The sequence below is a fragment of the Dysidea avara genome, chromosome 7 (genome assembly GCF_963678975.1).
Source record: "Dysidea avara chromosome 7, odDysAvar1.4, whole genome shotgun sequence".
Lineage (NCBI taxonomy): Eukaryota > Metazoa > Porifera > Demospongiae > Dictyoceratida > Dysideidae > Dysidea > Dysidea avara.
In genome coordinates this window covers 11607389-11628748 of record NC_089278.1, presented here as the reverse complement: position 1 = coordinate 11628748, position 21360 = coordinate 11607389, and the positions used below count along the sequence as shown (strand labels likewise).

Genomic DNA, 21360 nt, shown 5'->3' with positions numbered 1-21360 from the left:
TCAATAGCAGCTTGACATATTATATTGAAATACGTCAAGCGATTAGCCAATAGAATTAGTATTACACTTGTTTGTCAAGGTCCCATGACAAAAATCTATAATACTAATTTGATTGGCTAAAATAGTGTGGTGTGTTTATATTGTCCGATTTGACAACTATTGTTACCATAGTGATAGACGCCCCCAAGGTATGACACAATATGGTTACTTAGCAACGGTTGCTAGGTAACCGTTGCTAAGGTAAAAGTCGTTTTGAGACCATAGCAACGGTTGCTAAGTGTGATTGGTCTTTTGCAATGGTTATTTTTTGAATTTCTGTTGCCTAGTAACAGTTGCTATGGTTGTCGGATTAATTTGCAATAGGACGGATAGCTGTGGTATTCGGGATTAATAGTTCTCGCATTGTAAACAGGAAGGAAATAGTGCTCGGCTTCGCCTCGCACAATTTTACTCCTTCCTGTTTACAATGCTCGCACTATTAATCCCAAATACCACAGCATCCGTCCTATTACATATACTAATATACAATTATGTGTTGCTTTGCAACAAAATTTTCCATTTTTAAACAGGTCTAAGTATCCATCTTGTTCTTAGGCTGGCTATACATGTAGTGACTATTTGACAACTTTTGATTATTGCGACCGCCCTAATAGATTATCTCCATATCTTCATTTTGTCTATAATTATGGTGACATCACATGTAATGAATATCAGAAAAAAATATAATCAATAATATATTTTATATACAACTGAAGAAAACAATCAAATACACATAAAGTGTTTGGGGCAACACAGTAAGTTAAACAAAATAATTGAGAAAAAGTAAGTAATGTTAATGTTTCATACAAAACCGTGACACATTTGTAATCACTAGCTGGCAGGTGGACTAGACCATTGTGCAGAACTAGTGCGTTTGAAAAAACGTTGCCTTTTCCGCTTAAAAATCCTTCCTAAATCCACTGTATCACTCCCTCCACTGAATACAGCCATACTAGAATTGAGAGGGCGGTCCTCTTGCACTGCAATAGTTGCTTTCAAGTTCTTCTCTTGAGCCCAAGATGGAATAGGCTTTCGGGGTTCATCTTCTTCATCAGTCGAGTCATCGCTATGAAGGTCATCAAGCCCATAGTTCTCAATAACGTCCACAACACCACCAGGAAGAGTATTCTGTGACAATCGAGTCATGCATGCCAGATGTGTCGTGGTACTACTTTGGAGGACACCTATAACGATATTCACAATCAAACAAGTGTATGGAGATCAAAATGTCTTTAAGATACATACACATTGACTAAGTAATTCAAATAGGAATTAAACGAATAACGCATGTACCTGAAGTGTTAATTACTGGATACTTGATAGAGTGATTCACACACATCGTTTACAATATACCTGGATCATTTGTTGTGGTTGGAAGTCTCCCCACTGAACACATTCGAGCTTTTGCGGTATTAGCTTTTTGCATTTCCTCCTCAAAATATTGATCATACTCTTCATTGGTATAGTTGTTATATTTCTTCCTCTCCTCTTCTTGGTAATGTTCTTCGTCTGACTCCCAAGCTGCGTGCTCCTGTAAACCTTTCATCCTCTTATCCATCTTTGTTTCCACAACTTTATTATCTTTATATGGTTTTTCTGTTTCATGTATGTTAGCAGTAGTTGGCTGACGATCTATTGTATCTAGCTTCTGATGTAGTTGTGCCTTTTTAGCTTCAATCTCCTTCTTATGTAGTTGTTGTCGTTCCTGCACCCGGCGAAGCTGTTCTTGGTTTTTCCTAAATATGTAAATCAAATAGTACATGTACTCACAACACAGATTGTATATTGCACACATACCCACGTACTAGTGCATATATATCAAGACACACGGTAGTGTGTTGTGCGGCCAACAAAGCCAGTGCACCACACCGTGAGTATATTGACAGGAAGAAAGAAACACAGCTCTTTTCACACGTGCATAGCTCCATGGCGCCTTCTCCAAAGCACACCAGTTTTGTATTATAGCTGTCTGCCAGGTAGGGTAGGCAACAGCCATTTGCAAGATATGGGCAATCAAAGCTTCGTTCTAATTTCTTCTTATGCTGTACGGAAGGCTACAGGGGATCAATTTTTCTTTTCGCACACTTTGCAAAAATTATCATAAAATGCAAACGTGTAACTTGATTGTCTCAATCTTTGGCATAAATGAGGAGCATGTAATTGTGGATTCATGTACCAAGTTTGCTGTGAATCTGAGGAATATTCAAGGAGTTATGAGCATTTATTTATGTAAAAAAAAGAGATCAAACTTCTGTCATGGCTACAGGGTAAACCGAGTATAGGAATAACTTGAAAATTGGTGTGTAGATAGGCTGATCATTGTAGCAGTGCCTTTTGATAGTTTGAATAGCAATAGGGTTACAGCGACAAAGTTATAAAGCAAAAACCAAACAAATGTAAAATAGAGGGATCGAGATACTCTAATAGAGCAGTCACCATGGGGGTAAAAAAGGTGTACAAGAAATGTCGGGAAAAAAAACCTTACCAGATTTTTTTTTTTCCCCCGGGCTGGATGGACTGCCCTTGCCTACCACCCCCAGCACAAAGAAAGCACGTGCTGGACAACTGAATAAAAAGGACCAGATTACTAAAAGTTTAAAAGTCCCTGTGCTCATCAATGCGGCCCATCTCAGGAGAGGCATCAGAGGACCAGATTTTGAACCAGGGACTTCCATACCTAACACCTGCATCCTTAACCACTGCTACCTTGGCTGATCACCTCACTTAATTTCTGGTTTATAAATGAAATTTCTAGTTGAAATCTGCTTATAATCAACGTTTGTAATTTCATAGATCTACCAATAGAAATAACACTTCTTATTGTTTTACTGTGAATTAATATCGTGCACTACTGCAGCTTGTTTCAGTACTTTTTATCGATGTGTCCCTACTCTAGTTGAAAATTCCAATTTTTTCTGTGTACTTGTTTGTTAACTTTTATTGTAAATAATAATTATGACTGGTGAACCCATGCATACCGCATCTGAAATGGCACCACGCGCCCCAATTATCGTCTGAAAAATGAAGTTACGCTTCGTTGTCAGCTATGTTCAACCCGTTACGCAGCATTTTGAATCAAGAACTGTTTGAAAAGCACCTCTGCAATCCATGCATACCGAAAGAAAGAAATGGTGCTGTGCGCCCAAGTCATATCAATTATCATCTGAAAAGTGAAGTATCCATTACGCTTCGTTGTCGGCTATGTTCAACCCGTTACACAGCAGTATGAATCAAAAACTGTTTGAAAAGCACCTCTGATATCAAAATAGCCACTATGACAAATATGGAGTATTTCCGTTACGAAGGGAAGCCATCACGTGCTATCACTAAATCGACACTTTTCGCTGTCAGCAAAGATGAATAGGACACAAAGGAGGACACTGGTAAGTCCATGAAGAATGCATTGTACATACTGCGATATACCAAAATGCACCTGTCGGGCTGAAGCGACGTCAAACAGTGAAAAAATCAAGCCCATAGCCGTAGCTGTTATCGAGTTACGCTTGTCTGAAGGCATCAGTCAGTCAGTTGCTTACTTAGTCAGTAGAAAGTTCCATTAAATAAATTATTTTTAAAATTCCGTAGCAACTTGTTGAATGCGTTTCGGGTTGATCTGAAAGCTTGTTTGGGCTTAGTTTCACCACTTTTAATGCTACCTTGACTCTCCGTGAAGGCACTCAGCCTAAATATTGCAAAGTGAGAAAACTACCTTTTGCTCTAAAACCAGTTGTAGGAGCAGAGTTGGACAGACTAGAAAAACAACAAGTGTTAGAGAAAGTCTCTCAGTCAGACTGGGCTCCCCCCCCCTTGTGGTTGTCAGGAAGCCAGGTGGCAAAGTTAGATTATGTGGTGACTTCAAAGTTACCCTAAATCCAGCTCTGAAGAATGATGTCTATCCATTCCCACTTCCAGAGGAACTCTTTCAAAAATTCAATGGTGGGCACAAGTTTTCTAAATTAGACCTGGCTGAAGCTTATCTGCAAGTACCATTGGAGGAGGCATCATCAGAACTGACAGATATCAATACTCAACAAGGCTTATACAGATACAAACGCCTTCCCTTTGGTTTCAGTTGTGCACCTACCCTGTTCCAGAAGCTAATTGAGCAACTTGTGGGTGACATACAGGAGTGGCTTGCTATTTGGATGACATGGTAGTGACAGGATGGTCTGAACAGGATCATCTGAGCCACCTTAGGCTAGTAATGGAGAAGCTGAACACTGCTGGTCTCTGCCTGAAATTAGAGAAGTGTCATTTCTTTCAAAAGAGCGTAACTCGATGTCTTAGACAAAGCAGGCGTTCATCCACACCCACATAAGATCAAAGCAATTTCTGCCATGCCATGCCCACAGAACCAAGGAGAACTCCGATCTTTTCTAGGCATGGTGAACTACTATGATTGATTCATACCAGGGTTAGCAACCAAGTGTGCTTGTCTTAATAACCTTTTACAGAAACACAAAAAGTGGTAGTGGTCCAGTGAGCATACCAAGGCAATGGAATCAATTAAGAAATTGTTGACATCAGCTGATGTACTGGCACATTACGACCCATCACTACCTCCCAGTCTTGCGTGTGATGCCAGCCCAGTGGGCATAGAAGCAGTGATTTTTCATACTTACCCTGATGGTAAAGAGAAACCTGTGGCATATGTGTCGCGTAAACTGACACCAGCTGAACAAAACTATGCACAAATCCAAAAGGAAGCCTTGGGAATTGTATTCGGAGTCCAGAAGTTCAGACAGTACTTGCTGGGTCGTAAGTTCCAACTGATTACTGATCATAAACCACTTGTCACTATTTTTTTTATCCTCAGAAAGGTATCCCAGAGATGACAGCCAGCCGTTTACAGAGATGGGCCATTATCTTCTCAGCCTATGACTACGAAGTTAAGTACCAACCATCTGCCCAGCATGGCAATGCTGATGGGTTGTCTCGCCTGCCATTACAAGAGGTACAGCCTGCACAAGATGACGAAGCAGAAATTGTTTGTGCTCTGGAAGAACAACAGTTTCAGGCACTTCCTATTCGTGACACTGACATTAAAGCAGCCACAGCGAGGGACCCGGTGCTATCACAAGTCTACAGTTTTTGTGCTAGAGGATGGCCAACCACTTCACACTCTCTGGACAAGAAGCTAATTTCATTTTTCAACAAACGCTTATAGCTCACAACTCGCAATGGTTGTCTACTTTGGGGCCTTCAAGTGGTAATTCCTTCCCAATATCAGAAGTCAATCTTAGAATTGTTACATAAGGGCCATCCAGGGATGTCTAGAATGAAGTCACTTGCTTGACTACATGTTTGGTGGCCATTTTTGGACACTGATATTGAGTTCCATGTCAAGTCTTGTGTGAATTGTGCTGAGACAGCTAAAGATCCCACAAAGGTACCATTACATCAATGGGATTTTCCAGCCAAACCATGGCAACGTCTACACATTGATTTTGCGGGGCCACATAAAAACAAGATGTGGATGTTACTGATCAACGCTTACAGTAAGTGGCCTGAAGTACATGTGATGGAATCCAATACGACAGAAACTGCTATCAAACACTTACAGCAGATCTTTGCCACACATGGAATTCCTCACCAGATTGCGTCAGATAATGGTCCCCAGTTCACGGCAGAAAAAATTTAAGCAGTTTTGTTTGTCTCGTGGAATTCACCACACAACGACAGCTCCGTATCATCCCTGCTCGAATGGTGAGGCTGAAAGACTGGTACAAACTTTTAAACAGCGTGTAGATAAAGCTAATCCGCAAACCACTGCAGAACTTCTGGATTGTGTGACCAACTTCCTAGCTTACTACAGATCCACCCCACATTCTGTGACAGATCAACTCCTTCTGAAATGCTAAACAACAGACAAATGTGTACAAGGTTGGAATTGTTACACCCCTGCCAGTTGAATGCTCAGAAATCTCTAGAACGCCAGAAGCAGTCATATAATGCCCATACTCATCCTAGATACTTCTTGATTGGTGATCCAGTGTGGGTTTGTAATTTTAGACCTGGAAAACGGTGGCTCCCAGGCACTGTCAAAGATAGGAATCGTCATGCAAATCAATTTCGTACACGACTTGTTTCTTTACCTACAAATGATAGTTCCATATCATCTGACATTTCTAATCATACCTCCCTGACACAGAACAGGGATAATCCTCCTGTGTTGAGACACTCTTGAAAGATCCGAAGGCCATGAAGTCCTTCTAACAAAGAGGGAGGAACTGTAGTATCTGGACACATGCACAAACTATGATGTAATATATTATACTGTAATTGTATGCGTGCATATACATATGTAATTGTAGAGCTTCTATGTGCATTAGTTGCTATTGTAGTTGTGTGTTGTAGTGCTATTATTATTGATTACTAATGTTCTAATAATCCCGACACTACAACAATACATGTACCACCATAGCGTAGTGCACGGATAGCTACAATCTCTCAATTAAACTGTTTTATAACCTGAGGTTAAATTAACATCATGAAAAACACACCTGAAATCAATCTGCTTACCTTGGAGGTATGGTGCAAAAATTATTGGTAGTACTGTATAGTAGAGATTATGAAGGTTTGGATTTTTCTAGCCAAAAATATCACCAAATACCATCCTGGCACCTTGGCAGTATTGGTTAGGTATAACCAAACCCAAAAGCGTAACTCGATAATGGCTAAGGCTACGGGCTTGATTATCTCACTGTGTTGTTTTGTCCTGGGATGTCCTTAAACGCATGCATTACTTATTATACCTTTGTCCTCTTTTGTGTACCTAAGGTGTTGATTCGTGGTAGTGTGATGCATGGCTTTCCTACTTTTGTAAATGGGAAATCGTTTGTACATTTGTAAATGGGAATCGTCCGTATTTTACGTGGTGACTGGATTGATTGCAGAGATGTTTCTATTCTAATGCTGCGTAACTGGGGTAAAAGCAAAGTGTAGTGGCCACGTTACTTTCGAGTCAGTAATTGATATAGCTGGGGCACGTGTCCAGACGAAAACATATTCTCAAACTCTGGCGCCATCCTTTCTTTTGATGTGGTATGTGTGGGTTCACCAGTCATAATAATGTTACAAAAAAGTAAACAAACAAGTATAAGGAAAAAATAGGAATTTGATTAGAGATCATAGAGAAAAAGTAAGGAAACAAGGGAGGTCACCTACACCTGCAGATATACTACAGATGACGTTTAATTCCTAATTCAGTCATGGTAATAGACTCAATTGGGGATTAAATAGTATATCTACAGGTTTCCCTACTTTTTCCTATGATCCCTAAATTTTCCTTATGTTTGTATTATTATTACTATGCAATTGACTATGCATGAAACCACTGATGCACTACCTGTAAATCTACACAATTGTGTTGGTACTACAAAGCACAAGGGGGGATAAACTGTCCATGATACAGCATTGTGTCACCTGAGGTATTATCATACTGTATATGCTCAATTGCTCATCATTTCCTTCAAGAAATTATTCAAATAAAATTATATGCACTCATGTAGTATAGCAGCATAGTCCCCAAATTTAGCTATATTCACAATACCAAGAGTTCATAATATATAGTGTAAGACCCTCTTCTAATATTATGAACTCTTGACAACACCATGATTAATTTCCATTAACTGGCTACGATTACGCATTACGACGACACCCACTACCTACCTAGGTTTGCCCCCCATGCTGGGTAAGGGATTGCTCGTTACTGCACGCCCACGGCCTCCCCAACGGCTCACGTGACCTCAGTAGGCTTGGGTGAGACACGTGGGCGTCAGTGCCCACTGTACCCAACACCAGTCACAGTGCATTGCCTAAGCACAATACACTGGAATTCAGACATACCCCTGGGAGAGGAGAGGTGGGAGAAAACTAGTTCGCACTTCTGCTCGTGTATGCTTATTGTTCCGTGCACGTGATGCCGGATAGCCTGCCGCCATTTCCGTCCTCTATCTCCGTGACACTTTAAAGAACCGGGCTACGATCGGCCAGTTAACCTGGGTTAAACTGCGTCTAACCCTCATTTAACTGGCTACGATTACGCATTACGACGACACCCACTACCTACCTAGGTTTGCCCCCCATGCTGGGTAAGGGATTGCTCGTTACTGCATGCCCACGGCCTCCCCAACGGCTCACGTGACCTCAGTAGGCTTGGGTGAGACACGTGGGCATCAGTGCCCACTGTACCCAGAGGCTGGGTTGCTATGCAATCCAGGCCTCACCCAAGCAACGGGGGTTTCTTTAATTTGTTTTAGTTTGTTTGTTTGCTTACCCTTTGCTTTGACCCCTCAATCATATGCGCTCTGGATTCGGGTCCTGTCAAACACTCAACATATTTCCCTCACTTAACCATATGTATGCACCACCATTTTGTCCTACTGTGCTTAGCATACTATTAGCAACTTTTCGACAACGCAGGAGCTTCCGAAACTAAACAATCAACTCTGCTGTCTATACACACCCCCTTTTTGTCATATCACATAATTAACAACATCCATATACCATTTACCAATTAACCCTAACATACCCGCTAATATTTGGAAATAGCCTTCTGAGTAAAAGGCTTTTTGCGACACATGTACCGTACTGGTAAACTATTGTATAAATGAAGTGCCATCATTTAACATACTGTAATCCATCTCTGTCACTTTATCTCAATGCTTATTTTTGCTGTGTAAAATGTCTGTAGGATGATTTTTAAAGGCGGAATTTTGGACGGCACACGAAACATTCACCACGATCCCTACCTAAACGGTACGACTGTACTGTTTGATACAAGTACTGTACTAATTGTATTGTCACCATACACCTGTACCAATGTCAGAGTCCCTTGTAGAGTCCATGGTGGTGTCCAATGATCATGTTACCGCAACTGCCCAATGCTCTGAATGTCAAAGTGAAGAAATATGCCCAGTGCTCTAAATTTCAAAACGAAGACATTCGATGGTACTCCCACTGGCACCAAGGTAATCTCATCTTGTTCAAACTCATTAGGTTCGTCGCTGTAGATTCTCAGTAAACAGTCCTGGGTGCTTCTGCCCATGACATACTGGGGTCTAACCTGACCATTGTATGTATATACACTTTGTTGTGTCTCGTAATTCAGTGTAACCTGTATTGGTACTTCCCAACACTTTTGCTCCTTGCACATTCTTTTGTGGTACATTTCATTAACTTGTATGTGCTATATGGCTCAATACATCGCTTTATCTAGCCTAGTTATTCACCATCATTATACTAAAAATGGAAAGAACACTGATAACTCAGTCGTGTACTTAATGACTTCCCTCTTTCAAAGATCAGTATTGCATTTTCTATACACGTATGGCCTTAACTTGTTTCGCACCTCTCACCTAGATATCTACCTCTCTCTAGCACTCCATTTATACTGTCCCGAATTACTTTCAGCTCATGTCAACGACCCCAAACTAACCCTTGATTGCCCTGTCAAGAGCTGGGATTGCATGCGCCAGTAAATAGTGAATGGGCTTGACCTAGCACACGATGGCTAAAAGGGGAGGGGTGTTTATCGATGTAATAACTGTGCTGAAATTGTAGTGATGATGTGATGTTACGCATTGAGCCTACCTCCATTTACACCACCTGCTTGACTAGACAGATGCTATCAGCATCATGGGGCAAGCCTGTGTAGTTGTAATTGTGCTGTCTATGATCTGGTGACTGTATGGCATTGTTTCTGTTATGTAGGTAGTGAGGCAGTGGCAGTCATTACATATATTGGAACATGTTCCTTCGGTAATGAATAACTACCTCAATATTACCATGTAACTATTTGAATTTTGTTTATATACCACCACATTTTATGGTTGGAAGTGTCGGGGACTGTGCATTCAGTTCAAATGGTGAGTATTCCGGTGGCTCTTCATCACTGTTGTCACTAGGTGCTATCAATGTCATCATCCAGTTGTAAATAGTCTGGATCATCACCGTGAAAGTGCGCATTATCCTGTAGTTGCGTGTTTGCGCTTCCGCTGCTATCGAAGATCCAAAAACGTGTGGGCAGCCTCTTAGTTGGTATTCATTTGAAGGAAGTAATCTCTATCCATTGTAATACAAGTCTTGAAGAATCGCCATGACATTGATGATGAGTCAATGACTGACAGCAAAACTGGAAGTTCAGTAATCCATGCCGTTTAACTTCCGTGTAATAAGCTCAGTAGCCTACGCTGTTTAACTTTGCCGTGACCTCCACAATGACCAGAACCAATAAGAAAGTCCATTAATCTACACCGTTAATTACATCTGTGACATTGACGATGACTGACACTACTTTGTATATTATTGCGTCCTTGTGTAACACTAAAGAACTTGTACGTTTTTTTTTTTTGTTTGTTTGTTTTTTAAATATTTAATCATGAAGTTGCCGTGTAATGAACGATGACTGGAAGTTTTCGTATTTGATCGTAAATTGCCGTGTAATTGACAATGACTTATGGCTCTCTCACTAGTGTGGGGCTTGCCCCCAATAACTGACCTACGTGGTAGGTAAGTTGTCCTATAAGTGCAACATACATCGACCAACTTCTGTCCAGATGAGTGCTGACCCTAGCAACGAGGGCAATTACATGCCAACCAGACACTGTGCAGCTTTTGAGTGTTACTGACACAGTGAACAGCTACTGTATCCACTTTCAGTCTACCGGATGGCCAAAATTGGGATCATGAAACAACTACCCAGGGGGGGAATGTGGCATTACCATATCGTCCTGGGAGCTCATCTGCTCTAAGTGATTCACACATTTTGATGCACTGTAGGTGATTACTATATAGCTCGCTGTCACACACGTGAAGGTAAATTCTGAATTTACTCATGTTAGTATGCTTTTGGACTATTGGAACTTCCAATCCCTTTACCAGGTCTACTAATTGGAGACTTCCGGGCAGTTGATGCTAGGGTGCGGCACTATACACAATAGAAACACATGGCTGCATCGTGCGATGCCTTGTAACCTTCGTGACATTCATTACAAATCAGTATGTGACCCCTTTTAGCATGATGGGTCACTGCTTTAGTTGGTGAGCGATGTCACGTCACCAGTAAATAAGCCAGATGACGAATGGAAAGCGACTTTTTCTCGCATGAAATATACCGAATACTTGTTGTCAGGTGTTTACAACTGATTGGTGACCGTATGCTGACTTTAAACTTTTGTACAAGGATCTCGGGTGAGACTATATTGGATTCTCATCACCCACGCCGTTTATCATTTCCCAGTTTAGCTGCATGGCATTCTTCGACTGCTGGCGCATTAACTCAGCATCTAATTGATGATCTTCGTTGGCCTTCCTGGCATGTTAGCTCCCCATATAGTTCACTTACCGTCTACTATGCTATTGTAGAACTGAGTACGCTAACAATAGTATCACACATTAGCACCGTCCACCCCAAAGTGGTAAGAAACGGGACGTGTGGTAGGGATAGTTTCGTTAGTGTTTTTTGTTTTTTTTGACACATCGATGCATTGATGTGATCAACTTGGCCACCGGTAGCTACCTGCAGGATACTGGTGGACCTTCAGCATGATTAAAGTGTGCAGCCTTTATAATAATCAAATTCTAAATAAATGTAATCGACGACTATATATCACGGTTTACTGGTCTTCCTTGACTGCTGGTATGTCAGCTCAGCATATAATAAACAATCTTTGCGGTTCGGCTGTCCTTCCTTGACTGGTGGCACATGAGCTCAGCACATAATCAACCATCTTCGTGGTTGAACTTGCCTTCCTCGACTGCTAGCACATTTCAGCACGTAATCGACCATCTTCGCGGTTGAGCTGGTTTTCCTTGACTGCTAATACATTAATTCAGCACGTAATGGATGATCTTCGCGATTGAGCTGGCCTTCCTTGACTGCTGGCACGTTAGCTCAGCACGTAATCGACAATCTTCGCAGTTTAGCTGGCCTTGCTTTCGACTGCTGGCACGCTAGCTCAGCACGTAATCGACCATCTTCGCGGTTGAGCTGGTCTTCCTTGACTGCTGGCACGTTAGCTCAGTACGTAACACTGCGTAATCGACTATCTTCGCGGTTGAGCTGGCCTTCCTTGACTGCTGGCACGTTAGCTCAGCACGTAATCGACAATCTTCGCAGTTGAGCTGGCTTTGCTTTCGACTGCTGGCACGTTAGCTCAGCACGTAATCGACCATCTTCGCGGTTGAGCTGGTCTTCCTTGACTGCTGGCACGTTAGCTCAGTACGTAACACTGCGTAATCGACTATCTTCGCGGTTGAGCTGGCCTTCCTTGACTGCTAGCACGTTAGCTCAGCACATATCCGCGACGATCTTCGATTAACGCTTACGGGCCCAGCACCCCTATTATTTCTAGTCTAATTGTGGTTTCGATACCATCCTGCGTCGTTCGACCCTTTCACAGCCCCCGCCTTTATCCCTCGCTCTTTCGCCACGTGAACACAACTGTGTTGTCATCCCTCAGCCATATGGCTAAAGGGAGAACCCTTTGAGGCGGGGGCTTCTACTTACCTCGTGACTGTTGGTGGCAAAGCGAGTCAGTCTCGGTTGTCCCACTCCAGTCTTGTGAAGCCTTCACGAAGCTACTCTCGGCCTGACTCCTATTTTCTTGAGCAGCGTCTTTGCTGACAATTTTCTGCCATCCTCAGTCTCTACTCCGTTCCTCGTTATCCGCTGTAGCTGACTGACTATCCCACACAAGAGTCTTCCTCTTGTTGCTATCGCTCTTCTACTGCACTGTCTCACTGATTTTAGTTCGCACTTCTGCTTGTGTATGCTTATTGTTCCGTGCACGTGATGCCGGATAGCCTGCCGCCATTTCCGTCCTCTATCTCCGTGACACTTTAAAGAACCGGGCTACGATCGGCCAGTTAACCTGGGTTAAACTGCGTCTAACCCTCATCATAAATGGTATGCCTAATGGATAGGATTGCAAATTGCCAATACTGACTAATCAAGTGCCTGTAATACAATTATCGCATGTTTTTAGTCCTGGCATATCACAAAAAAAATATGATATGGCTGTAACCTAGTTCTCAGTGAAAACAAACACTAGTGTTGCACTGATAATTGGTTGAATAATCAATAACCGGTAACAGCCGATATAAGGTGGTTTTGCAAGTATCGGTATTGGCTACAAAGAGGAAATTATTTGCCGATAACCTAAACTCACAATCAATCATTAATGACAGTAATAAACACATGACAGTATTAAAAGAAAGCAGTGAATGCAGAGGTAAGCGGTAAACATTTATTTACAGTACCTGTTTATAACTATTTAGGCTTGTTTATATTTATCGGCCTCCCACGCAATTAACCAATCACTATTTGCAATGGAATCCCACCAAAACTCTGTTTGAGAAACTGACATAGGTGTTTTATAACTACTTGGCTTTCATTTCCATGAAAGGGGTTAGTGGCACACTGGTTGCAAACATTGTAGAATCAGCCACCCACGCAAGTAATTAAATTATTGCAATTAAGGTGGCGGTTAAGCGGTCGCGACGGGTACCTACAATTGTAATTTTTAACTACTGTATCTTTGTCTCCATGCAGGTTTTAAGGAACACAACTAAAGTGAAGATTAATAAGACACAACCCCATGCCCTAGCATTGTAAAGAAGGCTTATTTTGTATCAACAGCGATACTATAAGATACTTGTCAAACATTCTTTCAGTCAAGTATATTAACTAACGCGTACCTCTAGTCTCTCCATCCTTGGGGAAACGATGTTTCTTATCACTCTTTGTGTAACTGTGTATAATGGTCATCATAGGTGCTAAGATACCCACAGAAGTTATGCTAATGTTGCTAAAAGCGGCTATAGAACTACAACCCCGACCCACAGCACAACGATTATACACTACTACATTTGTTAGGCCACCAGCAATTGTCATTCAAACTTTTGGCCTCTTACGATTAACCGTCATGGAAAAAACCTGCTCACCAAGTTCAGGTGTAGATCACGCACTTGACTGCGCGAGTTACATAATCAATGCAGATTTTAAGATGGCTTGTGGTTTTGTACTTTGTTTGACTTTCTTCTCTAAAAGAGTTTGTGTCACTTGTATGAAAGGTTATTATGGCGTATTATTGATGTGTGCTCGAAAGTGTGTAGTGCTCCGACAAATGGGAGCAGTTTTAGCTGATTGTTGCGAGTTTGAACAAATAAATCAGTTGTTAAACCAGTGGGGAATCATTGCTACTGTGAATTCAACAATGAAACTGGTGAGTTATTGTCATAACGCGTACGCAGTAAACATATGTCACTACAAGCAATTCTTCAAAACCACATTACAACACTAGCACTGTTACAAGTCGTCAATGTTCGAGAGGTCGTATCATTTGTCCTGTAGGGTACACGGGATCAGCAATTTCAGGTAGCAAATACTTGTTATAAAATGTTTGTAACTTGGAAAACATTTTCTGCTGCCAAAAGTCTGTGTCTCGGTCTATTCTGTCAATAGCAAGGCTGTTGGTGTCCACACACAAAAGTCATACCATGGTTTGTTTGCAATTACCATCTGTCCTTGTATCTGGTAATAATAGGAATGTATTTTTTTCAGTGTTACCCATCCATCTACCAAGGAACAACAGAAGCGGTTCAATTGTTCACAGGCAGTCTATGGAGTCATGGTCCCTGCAGAATAAGGGCATTTAATCTCAAGGATTCCATGTTACCTGTCACTAGTCTCTGTTGAATCCTCCACAAGAAAATCAGGAGATGCAGCCAGCCATGGATGTTTGCTGCTGATATGTATACCTGTGCGAAGGACATGATAAGGTAAAGAAGTTTCTTTGGCTTTGACATTTATGTATGCTATTTTTGCAGCTTCTTCATGATTTCTGCTCCACTCCAATGCAGATATTGTATTCCGAGGTGGCCTGTAAAGGATGGTATCAACCAATTTCTCAAACTTCGATCTACATTTGACCACAGTAGCAGATGATGAGCTGCACACTCTGAAGCCTTTGCCATAAACTATTTGGAGAAACGTCCTGATCGGCAGTAGCAGCAGCTAGCTCAGCAGCTTTTGCATCACTAACATACAGGGACTTGAGGAACTCACAGATGTCATGAAGATTTTGTCGACTGGTGATGTCTGGAGCAGTGGCATCTGGCCCATAATCTTCATCTGGAATTGCTGGTGTTATATGATACTTTTTCTCCAGATGTGCATGCTTGTATGGCTCAGAATTTTCCCTGGTTTTGTCACTGTCATGCTTTCTTTTACGTTTGTAAGCATATGATTGAGCTACAAGTGATGGCATACCAAAAAGGTGCCTCCACGTATCTGTACACCATGTTGGACCAAGAGTAATGAACAAGCCTGCAGTCATATATCTATGCTCAAAGGAGCCAGACTGGATTCTATTTAACTGTTTACTTCCATCCATTTTTGCGCAGACTGACATAAAGCACTCAGTCAAATTTGTTGTTTTGTTGCCATTCAACTGATGGGCCTTGTTCACTAGTCTATCTCCAACCCGTTACACTTCAAAGAGGAGGTTCGGAGGCAGATCATCAAGTTTTATGTTTCTTGGGTGGCCACTTGATACTTCAGAACACCACTCAGAGTTACAGGACTCATGGCATCCCAAATAATGTTACTTCAGAACACCACTCAGAGTTACAGGACTCATGGCATCCCAAATAATGTTACTTCAGAACACCACTCAGAGTTACAGGACTCATGGTAGCCCAAATAATGTTTTGGACCTGCTCTTAAGTCCTGTTGAAGCTGCATCACATTACAGGACTCACGGTAGCCCAAATAATGTTTTGGACCTGCTCTTAAGTCCTGTTGAAGCTGCATCACATTATTTGTTGCAGAGTGCTTCCGGATTGCACAGCGTGCACCTTGTGTCATTTTTACAATAACTGATTTGGTAAGACCACCACGTCCATGGAATGCAGGGAAGTCTTTTACTATTTTTCTAATTTTGACCTGTACCCTTTCACAGCGTGATTCACACATTCAACTTTATCAGAGGTGGGTCAACCTTGTTTTTTTTTATGTGCAATAGAGCAAACTGCACAGTATTTATTTCTGACTCCCATGTACAGGAGCTTGTTTGTAGCAGCCCCAAAAATCACACCTACATCTGAATTTGCATTTGCATTGTAAGAATGCTGGTGTATCTCTTGCTCCAACCAGCATCGACAATTACTGTGATAGCGGGTATGCCTTGATGGTCTCGTTTGCTGTCAATTGCAATTTGTTTTTCTTCCCTACCAGCTTCTAATATCAGTTCAGTGAGGTACTGATCAAATAAGTGACCTAAGCATCACTCAATGTCTATGAACCCAGGCTTTGATAGTGGAGGAATGCCAATAATGCTGAGAGACTGCTCCAGATTGCTGAATCCACCACCTGTGGCCATTTGACCCATCACAGCGGCGATGTTACTTTCATGTATTGACCTAAATGTGCCATCTTTCCTTGTAACCATTATTTTATCACTTGAAGTGAATTTGAATTCTTCACGACATTTTTCACATTTAGCTAAAAAGTGCTGCTAAGGCCATCCTGCTTTACTTATCCGATCAACTCCACAGGAGCTTGACATGCAGCACTGTGATTGGTGATTTTGTGAATTGCCTCCTGTAGGCTAATGACTTGGCTACCTTCCAGATGTAACCTGGCATGAGCAACATCATTGAGGTACTAGTATCAAGGTCAGTGCTGATGTTGGAAGTGGTGCTACCTGGAGCGGTGTCGGTACTGGAGGAGGTGGTACCAACTGGAGTGGTGTCAGTACTGGAGGTGGTGGTACCAACTGGAGTAGTGTCAGTACTGGAGGTGGTGGTACCAACTGGAGTAGTGTCAGTACTGGAGGAGGTGGTACCAACTGGAGTGGTGTCACTACTTTAAGTGGTGGTACTAACTGGAGTGGTGTCAGTACTGGAGGAGGTGGTGTCAGTGCTGGAGGTGGTGCTACTGCTACTATCTATAGTTGTGAATTATTTTCTGTGATATATTTATGTTACATTTTAACAAGACTTACTTTCACGATCAGGTGTCGATTCGTCACACTAGGGGCTCGTATGGCTGTTTTACCATTCGTTTATAGCTTTTCTCTTGGCTGCAAGTGTCGACCTGCAACAGCTCTTCGTTCGTTTTTGTTTTCTAGACTCACTACCCATGTCAGGAATAAAACTTACCACCAAAACTTTGCATTCAATGCGCATGTAAGACCTCCCCTTATCTTTGGCTGTCTATTTGCTCTAGCTTTTCTTCGCGACAGATAGCTTTCGTTGCACCCACATACTAACCAATTGTACTTGTGGGTTTATTATTACCTAACAGATTGCATAATGTGGTTTTACACATTGCAAGGCTTCTTGTTTGACCGCCACCTTAATGTTATACACACACATAAACTTTAGATGATTTTTGCTCCTTCTCCCCTGACCTATAGAATTGAAAAAGATCGGCATATCAGCTACAGGAATTAGAGCTGAGCGATAGTTGTGATCTATCAATTATCATGATAGTGAGTAACAATCGTGCTATGATAATCTACAATTGTACTATCGCGATGTATTAATTGCACCTGTGCTTAGTCAAAAAGCATGGATAACAGAAGCAAACATGATAGTATTGAAGTTGAGGAAACTGTGCAAGTCTAGTAAATCATGCACAACAAAGATTACAATTGTAACACATAACAATGTTTACCAACCAAGTGTTAAAAAAGCAGATACGTGGTATGTAATTGGATTATTTATGTGCTATTTACATGAGGTTAAGTGTCTTTGATAACTGTTAGTACTATCGTGATATAAAAGTTACTATCAATCGTGATAGTCATAGTTGTACTATCACTCAGCTCTACCTGGAATGAGTGAAAAATCGGTATCGGTAAATATGAAAATATTGACACTGCAGACTTATCAAACTATGTGGACATGTTTCAATTTTCACATGCAATAATCACATCAAATAAATAGCTCATGCAATAACTGCATGTCACAAACCAAATATTACCCAACCCTACAGTATAAATGGGAATAATTATAGAAAAAAAAATGCACACGTAATTTCCCCAACACAACAAGATGCATGGTTACCTTTTCTTTTCCAAGCGTTCTTGTTCTTTCTTTTTTTCCAATTGTTGCAATCGTTCTCTATCACGACGATTTTTCTCTGCCAGTCTTTCCTTAGCTTCTCGTATCTGCTGTTCCTAGGTACACATGAAATTGTTAACTGTTCTAGCAAGCCATGCACACTTGAGTAACTCATGAGTAACACAATGCATCATACACAGTGCTTACTGTCAAGTCAATATAATAAATAAATGTACTAATGTATGAAGAACAATATGACCTAACACAACCATGCTATAGTATTGCTCAGTAGATCAATTTTCCTACAGCACTAATGCTAGTTGTATTGGTCCTTATAATATAATATGCTACAAATAGTAGCTAGTATCACACTTGTAACCAGACACAGGATTATAAATGCAAATAACTCACAACTGTGACACTACGTACAGCTGAAAGTTTATAAAAAAGAGAAGCTCTTGACAGCATAAAAGCAGAAAAATTAATGTTGGCAAATCGAACAACATGTCTATTTGACGAATATAATCTTTATTTGATGGTTCTTCTTACTAACTTGTAGGGGACCATGCATGCTAAATTATGTACACACCACATTTGAGAATTTCAGATGACGTCATGAAAGCCCAAGCAATAGTCGTGGCAGCGCAAGTGATAGCTTCTAGCTGCATCCAAGGCCAAAAGTTGGACAGATCTTTGTCAGAAAGCCACATAGGTTTACAGGTCTTCCCTTGGATTTCTCCATGTTTTCAATCTCCTTCAGATATTTGCAGATTTTAGTGAAAATTTGCCAACTGCCAAATTTAATTCCCTCTGTTTATATGGGATGTTATAAGATCCTTGTACATTGCTACATATATCCAATTACCTTGTTTGGAATCTTTTTAAAGACTGAAATGGTACTTTTAGGTGGGGCATGGCTGCTGTGAAGCAGTCCAGATGGTTCTGCAGGAACAGTAGTCTAGAGACAAAGAAGACACAGATGTAAAACACTCAAATTTCTAATAATATAGATAACCTTAGGTCTGGCTGGACTGAAACAGTTGGTTGGTGTGACTCTTTGTTTTTTGGTAGTACCACTATGTACACTGGTAGAACACGTTTGAAATTCTTGTGGCCTCTTAACAGCAGTAAGAAACTCAGGTGAACCATCAGCTGCCTTTCTTGCAACGTTGGCACTATGTTTTACTTTAGTAACAGTGGCAGAGACATGGTTAGATTGACTTTGCTTTGTTACTGTAACAGGAGTTTCCGTACTGCTTTCACTTGAACTGGTTTGAGTGACAGTTGTAGAACTTTTAACAACAGTTGCAGGTGTCAAATTGTTTTTAGTGACAGTGTCAGGCGTCTTAAGTTGAGATGATGTGAGTCTTGTCAACCTTGCCAAGTCACTGCTACTTGCATGACTGTCACAGATAATTTCTGGTGTGTCCAGTTGGCTATAGCTTGTAGACATTTGCTTGGACACAGTAGTACTCTCATTCTCGGATTCAGCCTGGTGCTCACCAGCAATTTCGCTATTAACATTATCGGGAGGTGTAAAGAATTCATCTTTGCAAACTGACTTTGGTTTTGTTGAAGACTGTATTGAAGTATTTTGATCAGCATTTGATGCAACAGTAGCAGTGGTGGGCGTGACTTCTTTAACAGGAGAAAAATAGTGCTCAACATGAGAAGAATGAGCAGCGAGTGGTGTGGATTCATCATCAACGTCAATAATCAACAACTGTTCAACCTCTTCGGTAGATTGGCAGTGGCAGTGTGAAGCTGGTGGTGTGAGTTCTGGCGAGTTGACAACGTTCTTATCAGTGATTCTACCCTGCAAAAATGAAACTGGTTCCAATACAGGTGAATTGTCCTGATCAGATACTGGAGGGGGACTCTCCTTCTCAACAGTGTTCTGAAGCACAGAGCTTGAATCTTCCTTAGTGGTGCTGTCCAATGTCTCCAGCTTTGACAGCATATCAGTAGTTGGACTAATGATGACAATATCATCATTACTGCTAGAACTCTTTACATTTCTCCTTGCATTCTTCTTCACAGTACTCTGCTCAGCAATAGCTTGAGAAGCTCTTATAGCACATGTCCTGCTACTCTTTCTGAAGGAATCTTCAACATTTTCATCGGCCTTTACAGACGACCTTTTAACTGCTGTGCTATTACCTATATCCTGCAATGGTTCTGGATCATCTGTATCATCTTTTTGCTGGTCATTTCTTTTACTCCTGCTACGAAGAGTCCTTGTCAATACTGGAGAACCATCATCAGTTTGTTTTTTCTTTGTCTTGGGTGGTCGGCCACGGAGACGTCTGGAAGTGGATGGTGTCTTCGGTAGGCAAGGTGCTTCTGCATTGTCTTCCCCAGTGCTAAAATGAATTAAAAGCATGCAACTCAATAGGGTGAAGCATCTTAGGACAGCCTAACAAAAAGTGTTGCATAAATCTGCACATTATTAGGAACTGTACAAATTGTACATATTACCAAAGTCTCAAAATGAGCTAAGAATTTACAAATAAGAATAAGAAATCGCTCTGTGTGGAATTTTATGGGAACAATTAACACTATTTTCTTACTCAGCAAGACAACAGTGACCACTTCTAAGTTTCTTTTTTGGCAAACAATCAACAACATACCACACCATGAAAAATAAAGTTTCTGCACATTTCTACTCCCCATTAAACAATTAAAAAAACCCAAGCACCAAAATTTGAGCCTGGTTATATAGCTGGTTGTCAGAGCAACATCACCAGATCCACCTGTTTACTGTTATCGCGCCGTTTGCCTACAGTATTTGCAAACTAGTACATCATTTAACAATCAAGTGCAAATGAAATGGGCTTGGCAATCTTCCTTAACAATCTAAACTGCTAAGAACATGTACATTCTTTCCCGCCATTTCTTTCTCTCGTACACTTACTAGTTTTCCAGGGCAACCTTTAACAAGTCTTCGAGGGTTTCATTCAATATTTCTTCTTTAGATTTAATAATATGGCATATCTTTTCCTCTAGATTAGTTCTGCCTTCCGCCAGACTGAATCGCACTGCCATTGTCGAGGCCATATATTAAAATTCAAACTCTATGCGACGGTATGATTGGCTATTTTGGTTGTCTAGGTGATACAGTATAACTTAAGTATCACGTGGTTTTTAATAATGAATTTCATATGCGGCATATGGAGACTTGTGCGGCAAAGAAACTTTATGCTTGAAATACAGCTGAATGGGTGTTGTAGGCTTGTAGCATAAATAGCA

General features: G+C 41.2%; 1 protein-coding gene across 1 annotated transcript; it reads right to left on the bottom strand.

The window, feature by feature from the left end:
• Positions 1-850: 850 nt before the first annotated feature.
• Positions 851-21188, bottom strand: LOC136260155 (inner centromere protein A-like). The gene is made up of 6 exons (XM_066053787.1): positions 21026-21188; positions 19127-20474; positions 18977-19069; positions 18115-18227; positions 1393-1775; positions 851-1223 (listed from the first exon to the last, which is right to left on the bottom strand). Exons 1-6 carry the CDS (start codon positions 21166-21168, stop codon positions 871-873), a joined length of 2433 nt encoding a protein of 810 aa, XP_065909859.1. The 5' UTR covers positions 21169-21188; the 3' UTR covers positions 851-870.
• Between the last annotated feature and the right edge of the window lie 172 nt (positions 21189-21360).